General features: G+C 35.9%; 1 protein-coding gene across 15 annotated transcripts in view; it reads left to right on the top strand.

The window, feature by feature from the left end:
- The first annotated feature begins 10,077 nt into the window (after window positions 1-10,077).
- The window catches only part of LOC127516715 (sialoadhesin-like), a 101,833-nt gene continuing 94,123 nt past the window's right edge, over window positions 10,078-17,787 (top strand). For 7 of the 15 annotated variants that reach the window (XR_007931051.1, XM_051901558.1, XM_051901554.1 and 4 more), the window contains exons 1-6: window positions 10,079-10,165; window positions 14,805-14,840; window positions 15,018-15,272; window positions 15,523-15,780; window positions 16,762-17,013; window positions 17,135-17,407. Coding sequence is in view for 11 of the 15 variants with exons in the window: in XM_051901558.1 (XP_051757518.1) it covers window positions 10,135-10,165; window positions 14,805-14,840; window positions 15,018-15,272; window positions 15,523-15,780; window positions 16,762-17,013; window positions 17,135-17,407 (1,105 nt within the window). In the remaining 4 variants the exon portion in view is untranslated. Of the gene's footprint in view, window positions 10,166-14,804; window positions 14,841-15,017; window positions 15,273-15,522; window positions 15,781-16,761; window positions 17,014-17,134; window positions 17,408-17,787 lie in introns of all 15 variants that reach the window. The other 8 variants (XM_051901553.1, XM_051901552.1, XR_007931055.1 and 5 more) reach the window with 5 other exon arrangements.

Raw genomic sequence — 17,787 nt, 5'->3', positions numbered from 1 at the left:
CGGGACAAGTTCTAAATCAGCACTAAATTATGGTAAGACAAAAGGTCTAAGCCACCGGAGGCCGATTTAGGTAAATAAATAAAATGGAAGAGGGGAAACATGCAAAAGATAAAGGCATGTATGCAGCTATTACTCATAGCGTAATAATAGTAGGCAAATAATAAAATATAGGGCCTATCACTTATGTTATTGCTTGCTATGCTATTACACATTGGGCAACAATATTCATTTTTCTGTCTAACTTGCTTACATAACCAGACAGTAAAATGTGATTTTGTAACAATGTATCTTTTTTTTTTTTTTTTTTTTAAACAAACGTAATATTGTAAAGTTGTGCAGTTTATGGGGATTTTTGGTATTTTTTGTTATTTATTTGCCTCAATTTGTAATAATTTAAGTATATACATTTATATAAAATAGCAAAAAAAAAAAATTGTTAAATCCACTTTAAAAAAGATCTACATTTCACAATTTCATTCATACTGATAGACATGAAAAATGTGCCTGGGTTTAGTGGAGGATTGCTGCCATCTACTGGAAAGCAAAGGGGTTGTAGAGAACAGTACAGTCGTGAATTAAAGTGGGCCGGTCTAAGGCATGAAACTCCAGGGCTGAAAATGAGTCCCACTCCGGCCGTAATGTCGCTGTAATCGTCTTTACCTTCATTACAATTGTCATCCACAGAGTTGGGCAAGTTACTTCCAAAATGTAATACATTATATATTACTAGTTTCTGTCATTTGAAAGTAATTAGTTACATTACAATATTACTGTCTCTGAATTGCAATGCGTTACACTACTTTTGAGTTACTTTTGAGGTACTTTCACCAAAATAACCACAGAAATACACTATACCGGTCAAAAGTTAAGATTTTTTTGAATGTTTTTAAAAGAAGTCTCTTCTGCTCACCTAAGGCTTTATTTTTTTGATCCAAAATACAGTACAAATTGTGAATTATGAAATATTTTTACAATTTAAAATAACTGTTTTCTATGTGAATATGTAGTAAACTTTCATTTATTCCTGTGATCAAAGCTGAATTTTCAGCATCATTACTCCAGTCTTCAGTGTCACATGATCCTTCAGAAATCATTCTAATATGATGATTGGCTGCTCAAGAAACATTTCTTAATATTATTATCAATGTTGAAAACAGTTTTTTTTTTATTACAGAAATTAAAATTTTTATTCAGCAAGGATGATTAAATTGATCAAAAGTGATAGTATAGACATTTATAATGTTACAAAAGCTTTATATTTCAGATAAATGCTGTTATTTTGAACTTTCTATTCATCAAATAATCCTGAAAAAAAATTGTACACAATTGTTTCAACATTGATAATAATAATAAATGTTTCTTGAGCATCAAATCAGTATATTCGAATGATTTCTGAAGGATCATGTGACATTGAAGATTGGAGTAATGAGGCTGAAAATTCAGCATTTTAAAATATATTAAAATAGAAAATATTTTAAATTGTAAAAATTATTTCACAGTATTACTGTTTATGCTGTATTTTGGATCAAATAAATGAAGCCTTGGTGAGCAGAAGAGACTTTTGACCTCATAAAATGCTAAAATGTAGTTTATTGCTGCTCATTATACATCCAGTGGAGGGCGATGTGGTATAGCATAATGACTGTGTAGGCCAGTGATCCTCCAGGGGGGCTTGGAGATAGGCCTAACTTAAAATTAATTAAAATATATTAATATAATTCATTAATTGTATTATTAATACGTTAAAATGTATCATTAAGGGGCGGTTTCCCGGTCAGGGTTTAAATTAAGACAGGATAGGCCTTAATCTAGAATAGTTAATCGTGGCTTAAAAAATGGCTTTCTGAAACACAGATTAAGTACAGATTACTAAAACCTGGACTATGGAGTCCTGAATTAATGTATACTAGATTAATTTAAAACCAACTGTGCTAATCTGAATTAGTATGAGAGAGGTTGCCTAGAAAACATGGAATGAACCAAGAAAAGCTTAAAATTGCATGGAACTGAGAAGCAAATCCAAGGAAAACAATGGCAGTAGAAAAAGACTGCAATCCAAAAAAAAAAAAAAAAAAAAAAAAAACTTTACTAAACAAGAGACAGTTCTTTTAAAGCAAGCGAAATACATCAGCTGTGAAAAAAAAAGAAATGAATAAATAGATGAATTCTAATAATCCTATGATTATTAATGCTTTTGTTTTGTCCTTTAGCATCAAACTAAACATAACCATTTACACATGTGATAATCATTGGCAGTCTAAAGATTATACTGGTTTGATCCAAAGCACTATCATAGTGCTTGCTTGCTTGCTTGCTTGCTTGCTTGCTTGCTTGCATGAATGAATGAATGAATGAAAAGGCAAATCTTGGTAGCAGGTCCTCAACCCAAGCACAAGCGCTACACTTCATCACAATGTTAATCTCCAAAAAACACTAACATAAAAATTTTTACATAATAGAACATTAAACAGTAAGAAGTCTCTCCATATTCTCATCTTTCTAAAAAAATGGATAAAATAACACTTTTTCAACATTTACTCTCCCAATTCAGCCCGGCGCAAAGCATATTTCAAAATGAAAACATCAAGTGAGTTCTAGTAACCATTTCAAGTGAAAAAAAAAAAAATTAACTCTATATATATATATATATATATATATATATATATATATACGCACAGTGTATATCAATATCGATATATATCCAAGTAATACATGCGTCTTCTTTGAAACACAACGTGACGTCTTTCTGTTTTTATTAAATTTCTTAAATACATGTCTTTATTACTTAATTAATTGATAATTGTTGGTCTACCAATATATTTTAGCTGGTCTAAATTCTAAGTTAGACACAAATTTGCATAGCCTATATAAGGTTCCCTTCTAGACAAACGCATATATGTGCTTGTATATGTGCTTCAGCAGCCCTGGGGGCCTGTCATAATAGCTGCACTGGGGCCTGTCATTACTATGTTACACCACTGGGACTAGGCTTAATCTCTGTCCGGGAAATCGCCCCATAATGTTTGCAAAAGCATGCCTTCCTCAAATGCTCCTGGATGTCTTCAGCAGAATTTTGGCTGCAGATATGTTTTACAATCACTTTTGATAAGCATGATGTCAGTCCTGGGGTTCTTTAAAAGAGAAAGTCCTGCCAAACTACTCACAAACACCATCAGCAGACGGGAAAGTGAACTTCTCGAGAAAACATATACAAAGTTCTGGCATGAAACATACATCTTCTGGCATGAAACATACATCTTCCACTGATTGCATAATGGCACACAAATGATTAATGTTTCACTGACTGATATCAAATCACTTTCCTCCTGCATGGAAGTCATAGCTTACTGTAAACGCACATGTGCTGTAACTTGTCTTGAATTTTTATTTATTAACTCGTTTTTCTGAGTTTATGGTTTATTTTATTTTAATGGATAGAAACAGAATTTCAGAAAAAACACATTATATAAAGGTTATAAATTGATTTGCATTTCAGTGAGTGAAATAAGTATTTGATCCCTGAGCAAAACATGACTTAGTACTTGGTGGAGAAACCCTTGTTGGCAAGCACAGAGGTAAGACGTTTCTTGTAGTTGGTCACTCAGGAGGTATTTTGGTCCACTCCTCTTTACAGATTATCTCTAAATCCTTAAGGTTTCTTGGCTGTCGCTTGGCAACTTGAAGTTTCAGCTCACACCACAGATTTTCTATAGGATTAAGGCCTGTAGACTGGCTAGGCCACTCCACGACCTTAATGTGCTTCTTCTTGAGCCACTTTGTTGCCTTGGCAGAATGTTTTGGGTCATTGTCATGCTGGAAGACCCATCCACGACCCATCTTCAGTGCTCTGGCTGAAGGAAGGAGGTCCTCGTCCAAGATTTTATGGTACATGGCCCTGTTCATTGGCGGTGAAGTCATCCTGTACCCTTAGCAGAGAAACAGCCCCAAAGCATAATGTTTCCACCTCCATGCTTGACTGTAGGGATGGTGTTTTTGGGGTCATAGTCAGCATTTGTCTTCCTCCAAACACAGCGAGTCGAGTTGATGCCAAAGAGCTCAATTTTGGTCTCATCTGACCACAGCACTTTCTTTCAAATAGTTATTTCCCCCACTGTAGATAGATAGATACATACATAGATAGACAGACAGACAGACAGACAGACAGACGTAGATAGGCAGACAGCCAGACAGACATAGATAGACGGACAGACAGCCATAGAAAGACAAACAGACAGACATAGATAGACAGAAGACATAGATAGATAGAAAGACAGACATAAACAGACAGACAGACAGACATAGACAGATATAGACCAAGAAGCATCTAAACAAACCCAGCTCCACTCACTTAGAAACACGTATAAATGGAAACAAAACAGTGAAGATACATATCTAAGTACAATTAGTCAACCAAATATTCAAGTCCTCTTAGATCAATTCCTTGCCACTCCTTTCCCGCACAACAGTGAAGGTACAAACCTAGCAGTAGACAAGCTGAACAGAATATTTGAGGTATCAGCAACATTATCCAACTTAAAAAACACAAAAAGAAAACCAAAAAGACCACATGCCACTGAGAAATGGTTTGACAATGACTGCAAAAGACTTAGGAAAGAAGTAAGAATCCTATCAAACCAGATGCTGACAATGACAACATCCGTCATCTCTATCACAAAAAACAAACAATATAGGAATACTTTAAGAAAGAAAAAAGAACAAAACACAAAAAGTCAACTCAGAGAAATTAAAGAATCCTTAGAGTCCAACCACTTCTGGAAACACTGGAACACACTAAACAAATCTTACCATCAATAACTAGCCATCCAGGACGGAGATGTTTGGATAAACCACTTCTCCAACCTTTTTAGTAATATAGTCAACAATCGGGAACAAAATGCCCTGTACAAAAAACTAAGGGTTTTAGAGTCGACCATCAAAGACTACCAAAACCCCTTAGACTCTCCAATTACACTAGCTGAATTATTTGATAAAATACAAACCCTGAAAACCCAAAAAGCCTGTGGTGTCAATGGCATCCTAAATTAAATGATATAATACACAGACCACAAATTCAAATTAGCCATCCTCAAGCTCTTTAATATCATCCTTAGTTCAGGTATATTCCCCAACATCTGGAACAAAGGTCTTATTACCCCAATCCATAAAAACGGAGACAGATTGACCCTAATAACTACCAGCAACTACCAAACTAACAGCAACCTAGATAAACTTTTCTGCAACATCCTAAACTAGCCCATTTTCTCAGAGACAGAAATGTCCTGAGCAAATGTCACACTGGCTTCCAACCAAAATATTGCACATCAGACCATATACTGTATATACTCTCCATAAATTAATTGATAAGCAAATCAACCAAAACAAAAGAAAAAAAAATTCTCATGCTTTGTTTTCTTCAAAAAAAGCTTTTGACTCCATTTGGCATGAAGGTCTTTTTCTTCAATTAATCAAAGTCCCTTTAAGATAAGTCATTTCACTCGGCGGCCATCTTTGAAACGCCTCTCAGGAATGCAAGTGTAGCTTCCTATCTCTTTGAATGGGGAAACATCAAATTCTCCAAAGCTGTTTGCCAAGCTTTTGATTAAATTTGAAATTTGAAATCACCAATGAAATCTGACAACACCTGTCTCATAAATTTTGTTTCTAAACGCTCAAATCATGACAAAACGAAAGAAAAAAAAACGGTAGTCGTGGAGTGACACAGGGCTGTAGCTTAACTCTAAAACGGGCAATGTGAACCACAAGTCACATAGTTTTTATTGTCCTGTTTGGGGCATAAGAAAGATTTTTTCATCAAATCCTTTTTTCATTTATCATAGTCTGGTCTGTCTGGAGTATGCTGGTCACATGATTTGTTTCAAGTTTTCTGTGAAGTTGACTGGTCATTGCATTATTGCCAATTCTGCGGTGATGAGTGAGAGGTGGGTTGTGGGTGGTGGGAGGACCAGTAGAAATCTCGTTCCAGGACCGGGGCCCCTCTTGAAGACTTTGCTAAGATTTGTTTGTGTTTCAGGTGTGTTTGATCAGGGTTGGAGCTAAACCCTGCCCCTCTACTGTGTAAAGTGGGCCCAGAGGCCTGGAGGGCTTATAAGGGTCTTCCCTAGGGGCCCCGGTCCTGGAACGAGATTTCTACAGGCCCTTCCACCACCCACAACCCACCACTCACAACCCACCACTCATCAAAAAATAGTGATAAACAGACCTCCATCACAAAGCCCTGAACTACCAAGAGCTGACGCCAGAAAGAAATGCCCTTGGCCAATTGATCTTAGAGCTGACTACACAAACCACGTGTCTGAGAAAAAAAAAAAAAAAAAAAAAATCGCAAAACATTTAGAAAGACCAAACCAAATAATTAAAACACAAAAAGAAAAATGCCTAAAACATTGGATAGACACAACAACCCTACAAAGTAAACTGGAATGTTATTTGGACCTAAACAGAATATAAATTGGCAGGATACCTGAGTACAACAAGCAATCCTAAACTTAGAAAAGTCCTGAGTATACAGACTTAGTGAACACAGTCTGACCATTATTTTATTTATTTATTTTTTATTGTATAGTGTTATTAATGCTTTGGCAGTGTAAAGATTTCTTTCACCATGCCAATAAAGCTATTTGAATCTTGAATCTATAGACAGACATAGACAGACAGATATAGATAGATAGACAGACAGACAGACATACACCGATCAGGCATAACATTATGACCACTGACAGGAAGTGAATAACACTTTTCATCACGGCACCTGTTAGTGGGTGGGATATATTAGGCAGTAAGTGAACATTTTGTCCTCAAAGTTTATGTGTTAGAAGCAGGAAAAATGGCCAAGCGTAAGGATTTGAGCGAGTTTGACAAGGACCAAATTGTGATGGCTAGACTCAGAGCATCTCCAAAACTGCAGCTCTTGTGGGGTGTTTCCGGTCTGCAGTGGTCTATCAAAAGTGGTCCAAGGACGGAACAGTGGTGAACCGGCGACAGGGTCAAGACTCATTGATGCATGTGTGGAGCGAAGGCTGGCCCGTGTGGTCCGATCCAACAGACGAGCTACTGTAGCTCAAATTGCACAAGAAGTTAATGCTGGTTCTGATAGAAAGGTGTCAGAATACACAGTGCATCGCAGTTTGTTGCGTATGGGGCTGCAGAGCCGCAGACCAGTCAGGGTGCCCATGCTGACCCCTGTCCACCGCCGAAAGCACCAACAGTGGGCATCAGAACTGGACCACGGAGCAATGGAAGAAGGTGGCCTGGTCTGATGAATCACATTTTCTTTTACATCACGTGGATGTCCGGGTGCGTGTGCTTCACTTACCTGGGGAACACATGGCACCAGGATGCACTATGGAAAAAAGGCAATTCCATTAATTTTGTGAATTGGTAAGATTCATCAGGGCGCGAAGAAATATAGAGCTGAGTATCATCAGCATAACAGCTAGCCAGCTAATCCGGCTTCATGGTTGAGGCCACCGGAAGTGGTTGAACGTGGACAAGCTCAAAACGTTTTACACCTTGTTTACACCTGTATTTAGCGTTGTCCACTTGTGATCCGATCAACTAAAATTAATCTTAATACCAGGTGGAAACAGGCCCTAAATCACTTTATATGGGCAGAGAATAAACATAATCGGTTACAAATTTTGCAAATGTGTGCAAAACTGACTTCACTCTTATAAGTAGTCGCCACACTGCATTACTGCTTATTTTCATTCAAATTAAACAATATTGTATAAAAATATTTGTACACACTTATGCAATATAGTGAATCAATATATAATTCCTGCTCATCTGATCACATTCCCACAGGCTCAGCTCTACGCAACTGGGGTGCCACTCTTCTTCAGATCTTGAATGAGCTGTCTAATGATGAACTGAAGGCAATGAAATACTACATGCCAGTGCACTTTTTTCACTGATGAATACAGAATACCCATGAGCTCAATAGAGGGAACAGACAGAGTTGAACTAGCAAACCTTACGCTAAAATAATGGGGTAAACGATAGTCAGTGTGGAAAACAAGAGATCTCATAAAGATCATCATTTCTCGTAATGATGATGTCACGATAGATGTTCACACCTTTTTTGATGGTCATTGGTGAGACACGATGATCATCAGCTAAACCATGCAGTCATCATTTCTTTCTCAAAGAGGAATATTTTTATTTTCAAGAACAATGAAATTTGCCATACGATTAGTTCCTACCCAGCGAATGGTCTGGCAAGGTCTCAAAGTTATGAACAAACGTTCTTCCAGTAACGTTAATAGAACGTTTGTTAAAAGTTATCTGGTATTAAATCATGTTCTCAAAATGTTAGCATTTTTAAATGTTACTTGTTTCAGAACTTTCAGTGAACATTCATATAACGTTTCCATAATGTCTGCAAAATTATAAAATGGAATATTCCCTTAACATTCATATAACCAGGAAAAAATGTTTTTAAAACATTTAAAAAACTGAATGTTTTGAATGTTGAGAGAACAGTCAGAAATAATGGCTGTGTTTGAAATCGCCCCCTATACCCTTAAATAGGGCTCCATTTGTTTTGTCCAAAACCATAGTGGACGGTATTGAGTGCACTCATTCAATCCCACAATGCACCTCACTAGCGTTTGTACAAATGATGTATGCTCAACGGCTAGAGAATACCCACAATGCACTGTGAGGGTCACACCGAATGAATTCCCGTATCTGACCAGAAGATGGCGCCCGCAGCTGAATCATCCATCCATCCATTTTCCAAACCTCTGGTCCAATGTGGCTACAGCATAATATCATACAGGTATAAATTCCTTTTTTAATTGATTATTATATTGTTTAATTAAGGTTTATACATGCTAGTTTCCATGACAGAATTCAAGATTAATCTTTTCATTACTACTGGAGCTGTCAGTTTGCTAATATTAAACATGCAAAAGCGGCAGCCCTTCCGGCGCACTCAGTGTCTGAATTCACTCACTCGCTTTCATTCACTCCTTCAGGTGGACAATTAGTGGACTAATGTAGGGAATAGTGAATTAGGGTATTTCAAGTATTTGCAGCACCTGCTATTTAAAAATGTTACAGATCATTTTATGATTTCAACATTTCTCATTTTTTTTTGTCATAAAAAGGTCACATTAAAACTTGGAAAATCTTTTAACATACTTTCATCATTTGTCTTTGTGACTTCAAAAATGTACTTTTTATGTTTTGTATGTATTGTTTAAACATTGTCTCAGTCACTTAAAATACTAAATCCTCCATGAAATTATACACTGTAACATATATCTAATACTCCAGTGTTGTGGATTTACAATGGCCGCCGTGTGCCCGTGATCATGAAGTCCACTGTAGGGTGTCTCATTTGTCATTTTAAGTTTCAGAAGGGACCCCTTTGCAGTCGATCTATATATTTCAATTTTTTCAAGTGATAAAATATGTTTACAGGCTGTTTAATTCATACAATTTAATTAAAATAAAAAACAGAATTAACTAAATCCATATAATGATCACAGGATGAGAACCCCTAAAAAGTTCTATATATGAAGTGACTGACAGAATCCTTACACCTTTTCTTCTAAGAGTGTACCAGAGATGTATTACATAGTATTATATCCAGTGCATTTTTTTTTTTTTTTTTTGGTATTTCTACTTGAGTATAACTATTTTTGTTGACTTTTACTTCACAACATTTGAATTTTGAGGTTTATTTGAGACGATGACTGTTTTTGTTTGCTTTAACCCCCCAGACATTCATTACCTGTAATAAAAAGTCTAAACCAGCCTTTAAAAAAAAAATTAATAACTAATAATAACTATAATAATTATTTGAGTGTAAAGAAGCTGTCAGACTTGCCTATTACCTAAACAATATCCATGGGGTGCTGCCAAGATGGCTGCCAAATAAACATACCTGACTAAACAAGTATCATGACTAAGATGCCATATTTTTTATGATAATTATATTTGTATGTAGCAAAACAACACCACATTGTCAATGAATGTCAATCAAATTCAGATGTTCTGTGTCTATTTAATTCCTCTCTGTTGCTCTCACTCTCTTCGTTAAGGACAGGAAGTGTTGCGTCTATAAGACAGACTGTGTGTTTGACAGCGTGTCATTAATAGACCAGTATGGAGCTCAGTTCACTTCCTCTAATGCTCTGTGAGTATTCATTTCTCATTTATGCATCATTTTTGCATTTTGTATAATTGTGTAATGAATCAGTGTTCATCTGTATTTCATCTTTTTAAGCATTCAGTCTATTTTTCATTCATGCTTCAGCAGATCTTCACTAGTGCATCTACATTTAGTCTTTACTTGTGATGTGGAACTCAGATGCTCAGACTGTTGTCAGGTTTTGTTGTTCTGGAAACTCCTGGAGTTGTTGAAGAGTTCAGCAGTAGAATGACCATGTATTAAATGATGTTGTGAGATGGCTTGTTGCTCTGCAGTTTACGCAAACTCTGACCAGTGACGTTAATGACCACAATGATGCAACTTCCCATGAAGCACTGATTACATACCAAATAAGATCTTCACACTGTGGTTTCAGTTGTATCAATACAGCATCAGCTAACTGTCCTTAGGAATGAACATCTTCATTCTTCCTCTTTCATCCTTCATCTCTCCACTTATCGACTGCCACTATAGATCTGAAAGAATAGATATAGAGTTGATTTGATATTTTTAAATACGATAAAGAAGTTTATGATAAAATAGCATTTTCCTAGTTTTACATTGGTTGTACCACCTGACGTGGAAAGTAACTTACCCATATTATTTTTATCAGTCTTTGAGCGAGATCTACAAACCTTTTCACTCTGCCTCAAGGATCAATTTGCATTATCATGCTTACTGTTATTACCTTGTCAATTCATAATAAAAGACCCATGTTTGCAGTTGTGCCACCCTGCAGGGTTGCCAGGTCTGTGCAACAAAAATAGCCCAATGAGATTTTGTCCATCATGCGGCTGAATTCTCCACTGAATTTTTACGTCTGGGGGGTGTTGGAGCACCAAAATCATACGTACAGGGGTGGAAATCAACCCACAGAATATTTTTTTACCTGCTGCAACGACTTAAAAGTAGCCTAATTCTGCTGGAATTCCACGGACTTGGCAACACTGCCACCCTGACATTTGAGAACACACATTTTTCAATTATCTCTACAGCTTTAAAACTACTGATATTTATAAAATGTTGTATTTTTTTTTAATAGATTTTTTATAGTTTATATGAAAGATTTCAAACATAATATTTTGCCATAGTATTTTAGTTTGAATTTCTTATTATTAAAACACCATTTTAAATAGTTATGTTAGTCTATTCATTTGTGCGGACGGTTACACCACCTAATATTTTGGGGTTTTAAGATACCAAAACATAAAATAATATTTATTATTTGAATGTAATGAAAAAAAAAAAACTAAATAGAGTTCATAGAATAAAGTGTCATGAATTTATCAAATTATTTTAAAACAAAATAATAATGTACTTGGACACAAAATGCACATCATATCATTGACCCTAATGTAGTTTTTCTAATGCATTATATTGCTGTAATAAAAAAAATAAAATAATATATATATATATATATATATATATAATTGCATATAATCATCAGAAGAATTGAGCCTTTTCTGGAGAGACTGATATTTTCTGTAAACCAATATTGTATTTTCTGAAGAATGAATATGTATTGTGAGGATGCAGCATTCTCCTGTACTGATCAACACCACAACAGAGATCTCAACATAAGCACAAGATCAGTGTTTTTATAAAATAATAATAATAATTTGTTATTGTCTTACAGTAACATTTAAAATAATTGGTCTGAAAAACAAGTGTTCTGTTAATGAGCCAGTTTTATTTTTTCTATTCCACCTTATAATCATCTTATACTACGGGCCTGTTGAATGCTCGAATCTGATTGGTTGACGAACGTTCTAAGTTGTGCAATTATTTTCAGGGAAACGGACGGCTAAAGTAGTTCTTGGCAGGTCTTGACCGCATACAGTTCCATATCACTTCACCAAATGATTTCAGTTATTTCAATAGGTCCTACTAGGGGCGGATCTAGAAAATTATATATAGGGTGGCAAAGGGGTGGCATGAGGTCTATGAGGGGTGGCAACACCAAAGCAAGCGCCCATGCATAGTTTTTTGTAGATTTATAGCCGAACATACACAATTGTGTTCACAAATATTGCATTACCAGAACGTATTCATCTATACTGTTTAAAATTAAAAATAAATAACAAGATTTCAATATCCATCATGGCACCAAGTCAAGACACTATGAAAAACTTCAACAGATTCTGAATGAGTCTGAGCTTGTATCACAAAAGGAAATGAGTAGTTTTATTCATATTACATCACAGGCTACTTCTATGGTATAAATCACGTTTTAGTACAAGCTAAAAAGCAACAAAAACTTTTGAATTTCCACAGTTTTGCAAACAATTTTTGAGTTTCTGTTATTAACAGAATGTCTGTGTGTTCACCCAGAACACCCTATCAATCACATGCTCACAGATACACACCCTATCAGCCAAATACTCTCATGCACACACCCTATCAACCACATACTCTAGCAACACCCCAGCAACTGCCTAGCAAACACCTAGCAACACTTTAGCAAACACCCAGAACATCTAAATATTCTGGCCTAACACACCAAACTATTTACTTTTTTAAACAAGACTTTAAGTTGGCTTTATGTCAATCAGCCAGCATAAATTTGTCTTTCAAACTTTTCAATCTAGTTATTGCTTTTCTTGATTGCTAAAGCACAATTCATGAAACAATTCTCATTTCCTCACAACTATAAACACAATCTCAAAATACACCAACTTGCACAAACCTCAAACTTCCAGGTCAGAATAAAATGTTTAGTCAAAAACCTATTCTCTTCTGACAAAATCAAACTTTGGCATCAGATGACACACAAAACGTAACAAATAAACAGACTTCTGCACTGAACACTAGTGAGATCAATTCACACTGTAAAAAAAACAAACAAAAAAAACAACTCTCTTATTGTGATTCAGGAATTATTTTGCAGCTCAATGTCTACTACACTATACAAAAACAGATGCAGATACGGTAAAATGAAACAATGAACTTTTGGAAAAAATTAATTTTCATTTTACTATTGTAAAAGTGATCTGGCAGTAGATGAAAAGCATGAGAAAAGTACATGTATATAAACCACAATACAGCATACTATCAATTACAGTACAGTTAAAAAAGTACATTCCCTCATCTAAAGTAGTGGTACTGTGTACTATAATTATACTGTATGTGTAACTTAACTTTAAAACCCCCGTAAATGATTCTTTCAGCTCTCTCTCAGATTTCCACTGGTGTGTCACAAGTTTTGCTAATGTTGTCATTGTTAAACGTTTTGAGAAATGTGTCTTTGTTTTGAGAACTGATGGTTTGCGAAACTGGGCCAACTGAATCACTTGTGTTAGCAATCGAGAAAAAATAAAATACGTTTATATTTTTACCTAACGCTGCTATTAGTTTCTGTGATCGGGATCATCTTATTAATTTCATGTTATTGTTTCGTCGGATGGCAAAAGGACCTTTATCCATGATGAAAGTGGAGCGGGCGGTCGGAGAATCAGTTCGCCAAAAAATTACGAAATGAATCTCAGACATTCGGATGGGATTACATTTCTCAGAGGACTTCTGAGTTAGCCGGGAAGCAGACATTTTCTGATTCACGAACAAATGGAAAAACAATTCGTAAGTGAACTTCGTAGTACGGAGCCCCGGACATGACATGCAGGAAAAAAATAGTAGGCTAAATCGTGCGCACGATTTACTATTTCGTTCCCTCGATTTATAAATCATGCGCTTGATTTATAGTGCTCCGTATGGCTGCGCTGTGTTTTTTTTTTTTTTTTTTGAATCACAAAGAACCGGTTCATAAGAGTCATTTGTTAATGAAGCTGACTACACTGGGCGCGCTGCGTGAGCGTGCAGCCAACGATTATGCACAGTTTATTGAAAGACGTGTTTTCTTGCCATTATTTTGCGTTGCGCTGTCTTTTTTATGTCATCACATTGAAGCGCCGCTGCTGAAAAGCAGTACTTGAAACACTGTAACATTTATATTTTTTTTCTGTGATAATTCTGGGGTGGCAGATGGGGTGGCAAAGCTTTTTCTTAGGGTGGCAGTTGCCATCCCGGTAGATCCGCCCCTGGGTCCTACAGCCTACAACAGCAACTAAATAGAGTTTACAACTCTCTTTCAAAGGCACACACATACTGCATAGTACGGACAGTCGGACACACGCTCGCACAGAAACGTGTTGTCCGCGCTGCTCTGACAAATTAATCAGTAAAATAGTTTAGCAACTTAATTTACCTCGCAACGGAGGCTTGGAATGAGATGCGTAAGAAATTAGTCCCATACTAGTGTTTTAAGGACAAAAACCTGACAAATGTCTTGAAATACAACATCTAAACAGTGTCTTGAGGTGTGGTAACCATAGTATAAGCAGAAAAATTGACTCCAGACCATTGAATTATTAGAAAATAATGCACACCTGCTTCTCATCGTGGCCACATTACCACCTGAAGTGTGCATTATTTTCTAATACTTCAATGGCCCGTCGTCAATTACTCCTTACATAAATTATTCAAATGCTGATTTAAACTATGCATTTATGTATGAAAATGAATGTGGAATTTCTAACCAATGTTTTAAAATATATTCATACAGTCCTATTCTATGTATTTAGAAGCAACAACAAATAAATCAATGTGATTTTTCTCTTTTGATTTGTAGTGCTGATTTCAAACATCCAGCCTGGACAAACTAAAGGTGATTTATATATTTCTTTAAAATCGTCTCACATATAACACAGTGAAACAGAAAGAGAACGTGTTTATAGCAGTGTTTCGAGTGCAGTAAGAGTTTGTTGTGTCACAGATAAGCGGTCTCTCTACACAAATATCTAATACCATTCATATTTAAGATCTCTTTTATGTGATGTTATAGAGAGCCTAAAGCCTGTAGTGATTATAGAGCCTGACAAAAATGAAACCGTCACTGTCAGATGTAAAATACCAGGAAATGAAGACGACTGGACATACAGCTGGTTTACAGATGGATTATCTCAGCCCTTCAGCACTGGCAGAGAATTCCGCTTCAAAATTGAGGTATCTGACAGCAGTAACATCACCTGTAGAGGACAGAGAAAAAGTGACAGACAGAAGTCAGAGTTCAGTGACGCTGTTACACTGACTGTGTCATGTGAGTCTGATCCTCTTCATATAATGCTCAATGTATGGTGATTGTATCGTTTCAAACTTGTATTTTTTTTCTGTGCACAAAACACAAAAAACCTTTTTCATCCATATATTGAAAGTCAATGGGATCCAGTGTTGTTTCTTCAAAATATCTTCTTTTGTGCATTGACATTTCTGCAGGGTTTAGGACAGGTTGAGTCAATTCACTTAATTTGACTTTGTTAGATGTTTAACCATAATTTCTGTTTGTTCAGTTCTTCCAGAGACACCTAAACCTGTTCTGACTGTTCAGCCTGAACCATCACAGATATTCAGAGGAGAGACTGTCACTCTCACATGTGACATACAGGGGGAAGGATGGACATACAGATGGCAGTGTGGAGATACAGCGCACACCTCTGAAGAGAAAGAGCTCAAGATCACTGTACAGATCAAACAGATGTGCAGGTGTTACAGCTGCAGAGGATCAGACTGCTCTAAAAAGAGTGATGCAGTGACTCTGACTGTGTTTGGTGAGTGATCATCACTGACTGACATCAGGATCGCTCAGATGGCATATTAAAATGTTTGCTTTGTGTTGGATTATTATTAACCAAATGAGAGATAAAGTTTAGGTTTGACTCATTGTTAATCAGATTAATCCAAGTCATTTTCAATAAACAAAGTGTCGTCAGTCTCCTTTCTATTCCCTACAAATTGTTGATGAATGAAAACATCAGACCAGCCTTCAACCTGCCCCCATAATTATCATGAACATACGATCAACATATCTGTATGTTAATGGATATAGTTTGTACTCTAGATATCACAGATGTGTGTGTTTTTTTTTTTTTTTTTTTTTTTTTTTTTTTTAATGATTACTGGTACAATTATTACTAATTGTGTTAACTTGGATATTCTATAATCTTTTCACTTTTATTTTGCCTCTGTCCCAACTTTTTTGGAGTGTGTAGCCATCAAAATTTGTTTATATTTACAAAATACAATTATGTTGTTCGGTGAAAACATTGGAAATCATTTCAATTATTTAAAAAAAAAAAAAAAATCACAGATTGTGGATTTTATTGCATTTTACAAAATGTCCCAACTTTTCTGTAATGGGGTTTGTATATACAGCAACGATAATAGTGCAAAACCACCAATCTAAGTCATTTGAACTAATAATAATAATAATAATTTTGCACGTTGATTAATGTTTTAGAGGTAAAATGGGATTACAATAGGTCTTTGTGTACTTTTAAGATCAATTCATTAAAAAGGGATCATTTGATTCTTTGAGGCACAGGATTTGTCCTCATACACTTTCATTCTTAAAGTTTACATGAATGTTTGATGAACATAAAGTTGCATATAATTACATTACTCACAATAACAGAGAAAAGTATTACAAAGAATATTAAATTTAATTTCTATAAATAATAGAAATCATAAGCAGTGATAGATGATGACTGAAGACTGTATATTAACTCAAGATTATCATGAAATATTTACAGATAAACCCAGAGTGACTGTGAAGCCCCAGAGTTCAGTGTTCACTGGAGACACAGTTACTCTGAGCTGTGATGTGGGACAGTCAGCTGGACTGAGGATTACCTGGTACAAAAACTTTGTGAGATTAAAATCTGATGCTGAAACAGAAACACTGAGAGACGTGAGTCTCTCTGATGGAGGAGAGTACTGGTGTGGTGTACAAAGAGAAAACAAGGCCACAACACAAAGTCAAAGAGTCAAGCTAACAGTAAGAGGTAAGTGCTGTTTTTTACAGGGCAATCTGATTTAATAATAGTAATGTTAAGCAGAAAAATGTCATCCATCAACAATATCATGTGCTGTCAGTTAAATTAATCTTCAGTTAATTTTGCACAGAGAGACCCAAAGCTGTAGTGCGTGTTCAGCCTGATGGACGAGTGTTCAGAGGACAGACGGTCACTCTCACATGTGACATACAGGAGACAGACGTCACTAGCTGGAGCTACATCTGGAAGAAAGATGATTCAGTGATTCATGAGAGTCAATCATGGGAATACAGAATCAGTTCTGTTAATGAATCTCACACAGGTCATTACAGCTGTAGAGGAAGAGAGAAGGACGGATCACGATACTCACACACCAGTGATGAAGTTACACTGACGCTATCAGGTGAGTGTGAGAATGTCTTCTTCACATCAATCTGATTCACATCAATCTGACTACATTCAGACACAAATCAAACCAAACCAAACCAAACCAAAAAACCTTGTTCAAATACAGGCTTTTTTCAGTTCAGCTTTAGATTCTTTGTGCTTTTACTGCAGAGTTTCTACAAAAAGACTCAAAGATCCATTTGATAACTTTAATGTGGCTTGGTTTGAAGATCAATTAGTGCTAACTTTGGTGACTTGAAAAAAAAATTGCTATTATCAAACTCCAGAATGGTGGCCAATTAATAGAAATTCAAATCAATGGCTTCACTGAGCCCTACATTACACAGTAATATTTTTTTGATCGAAAAGTTGCAAGCAGAAGAAAACAGTTGGTGG

This window comes from Ctenopharyngodon idella, chromosome 7 (genome assembly GCF_019924925.1).
Source record: "Ctenopharyngodon idella isolate HZGC_01 chromosome 7, HZGC01, whole genome shotgun sequence".
NCBI classification, from domain to species: Eukaryota; Metazoa; Chordata; class Actinopteri; order Cypriniformes; family Xenocyprididae; genus Ctenopharyngodon; species Ctenopharyngodon idella.
The sequence above is the reverse complement of the archived record's forward strand: the minus strand, read 5'-3'. Positions and strand labels throughout refer to the sequence as shown.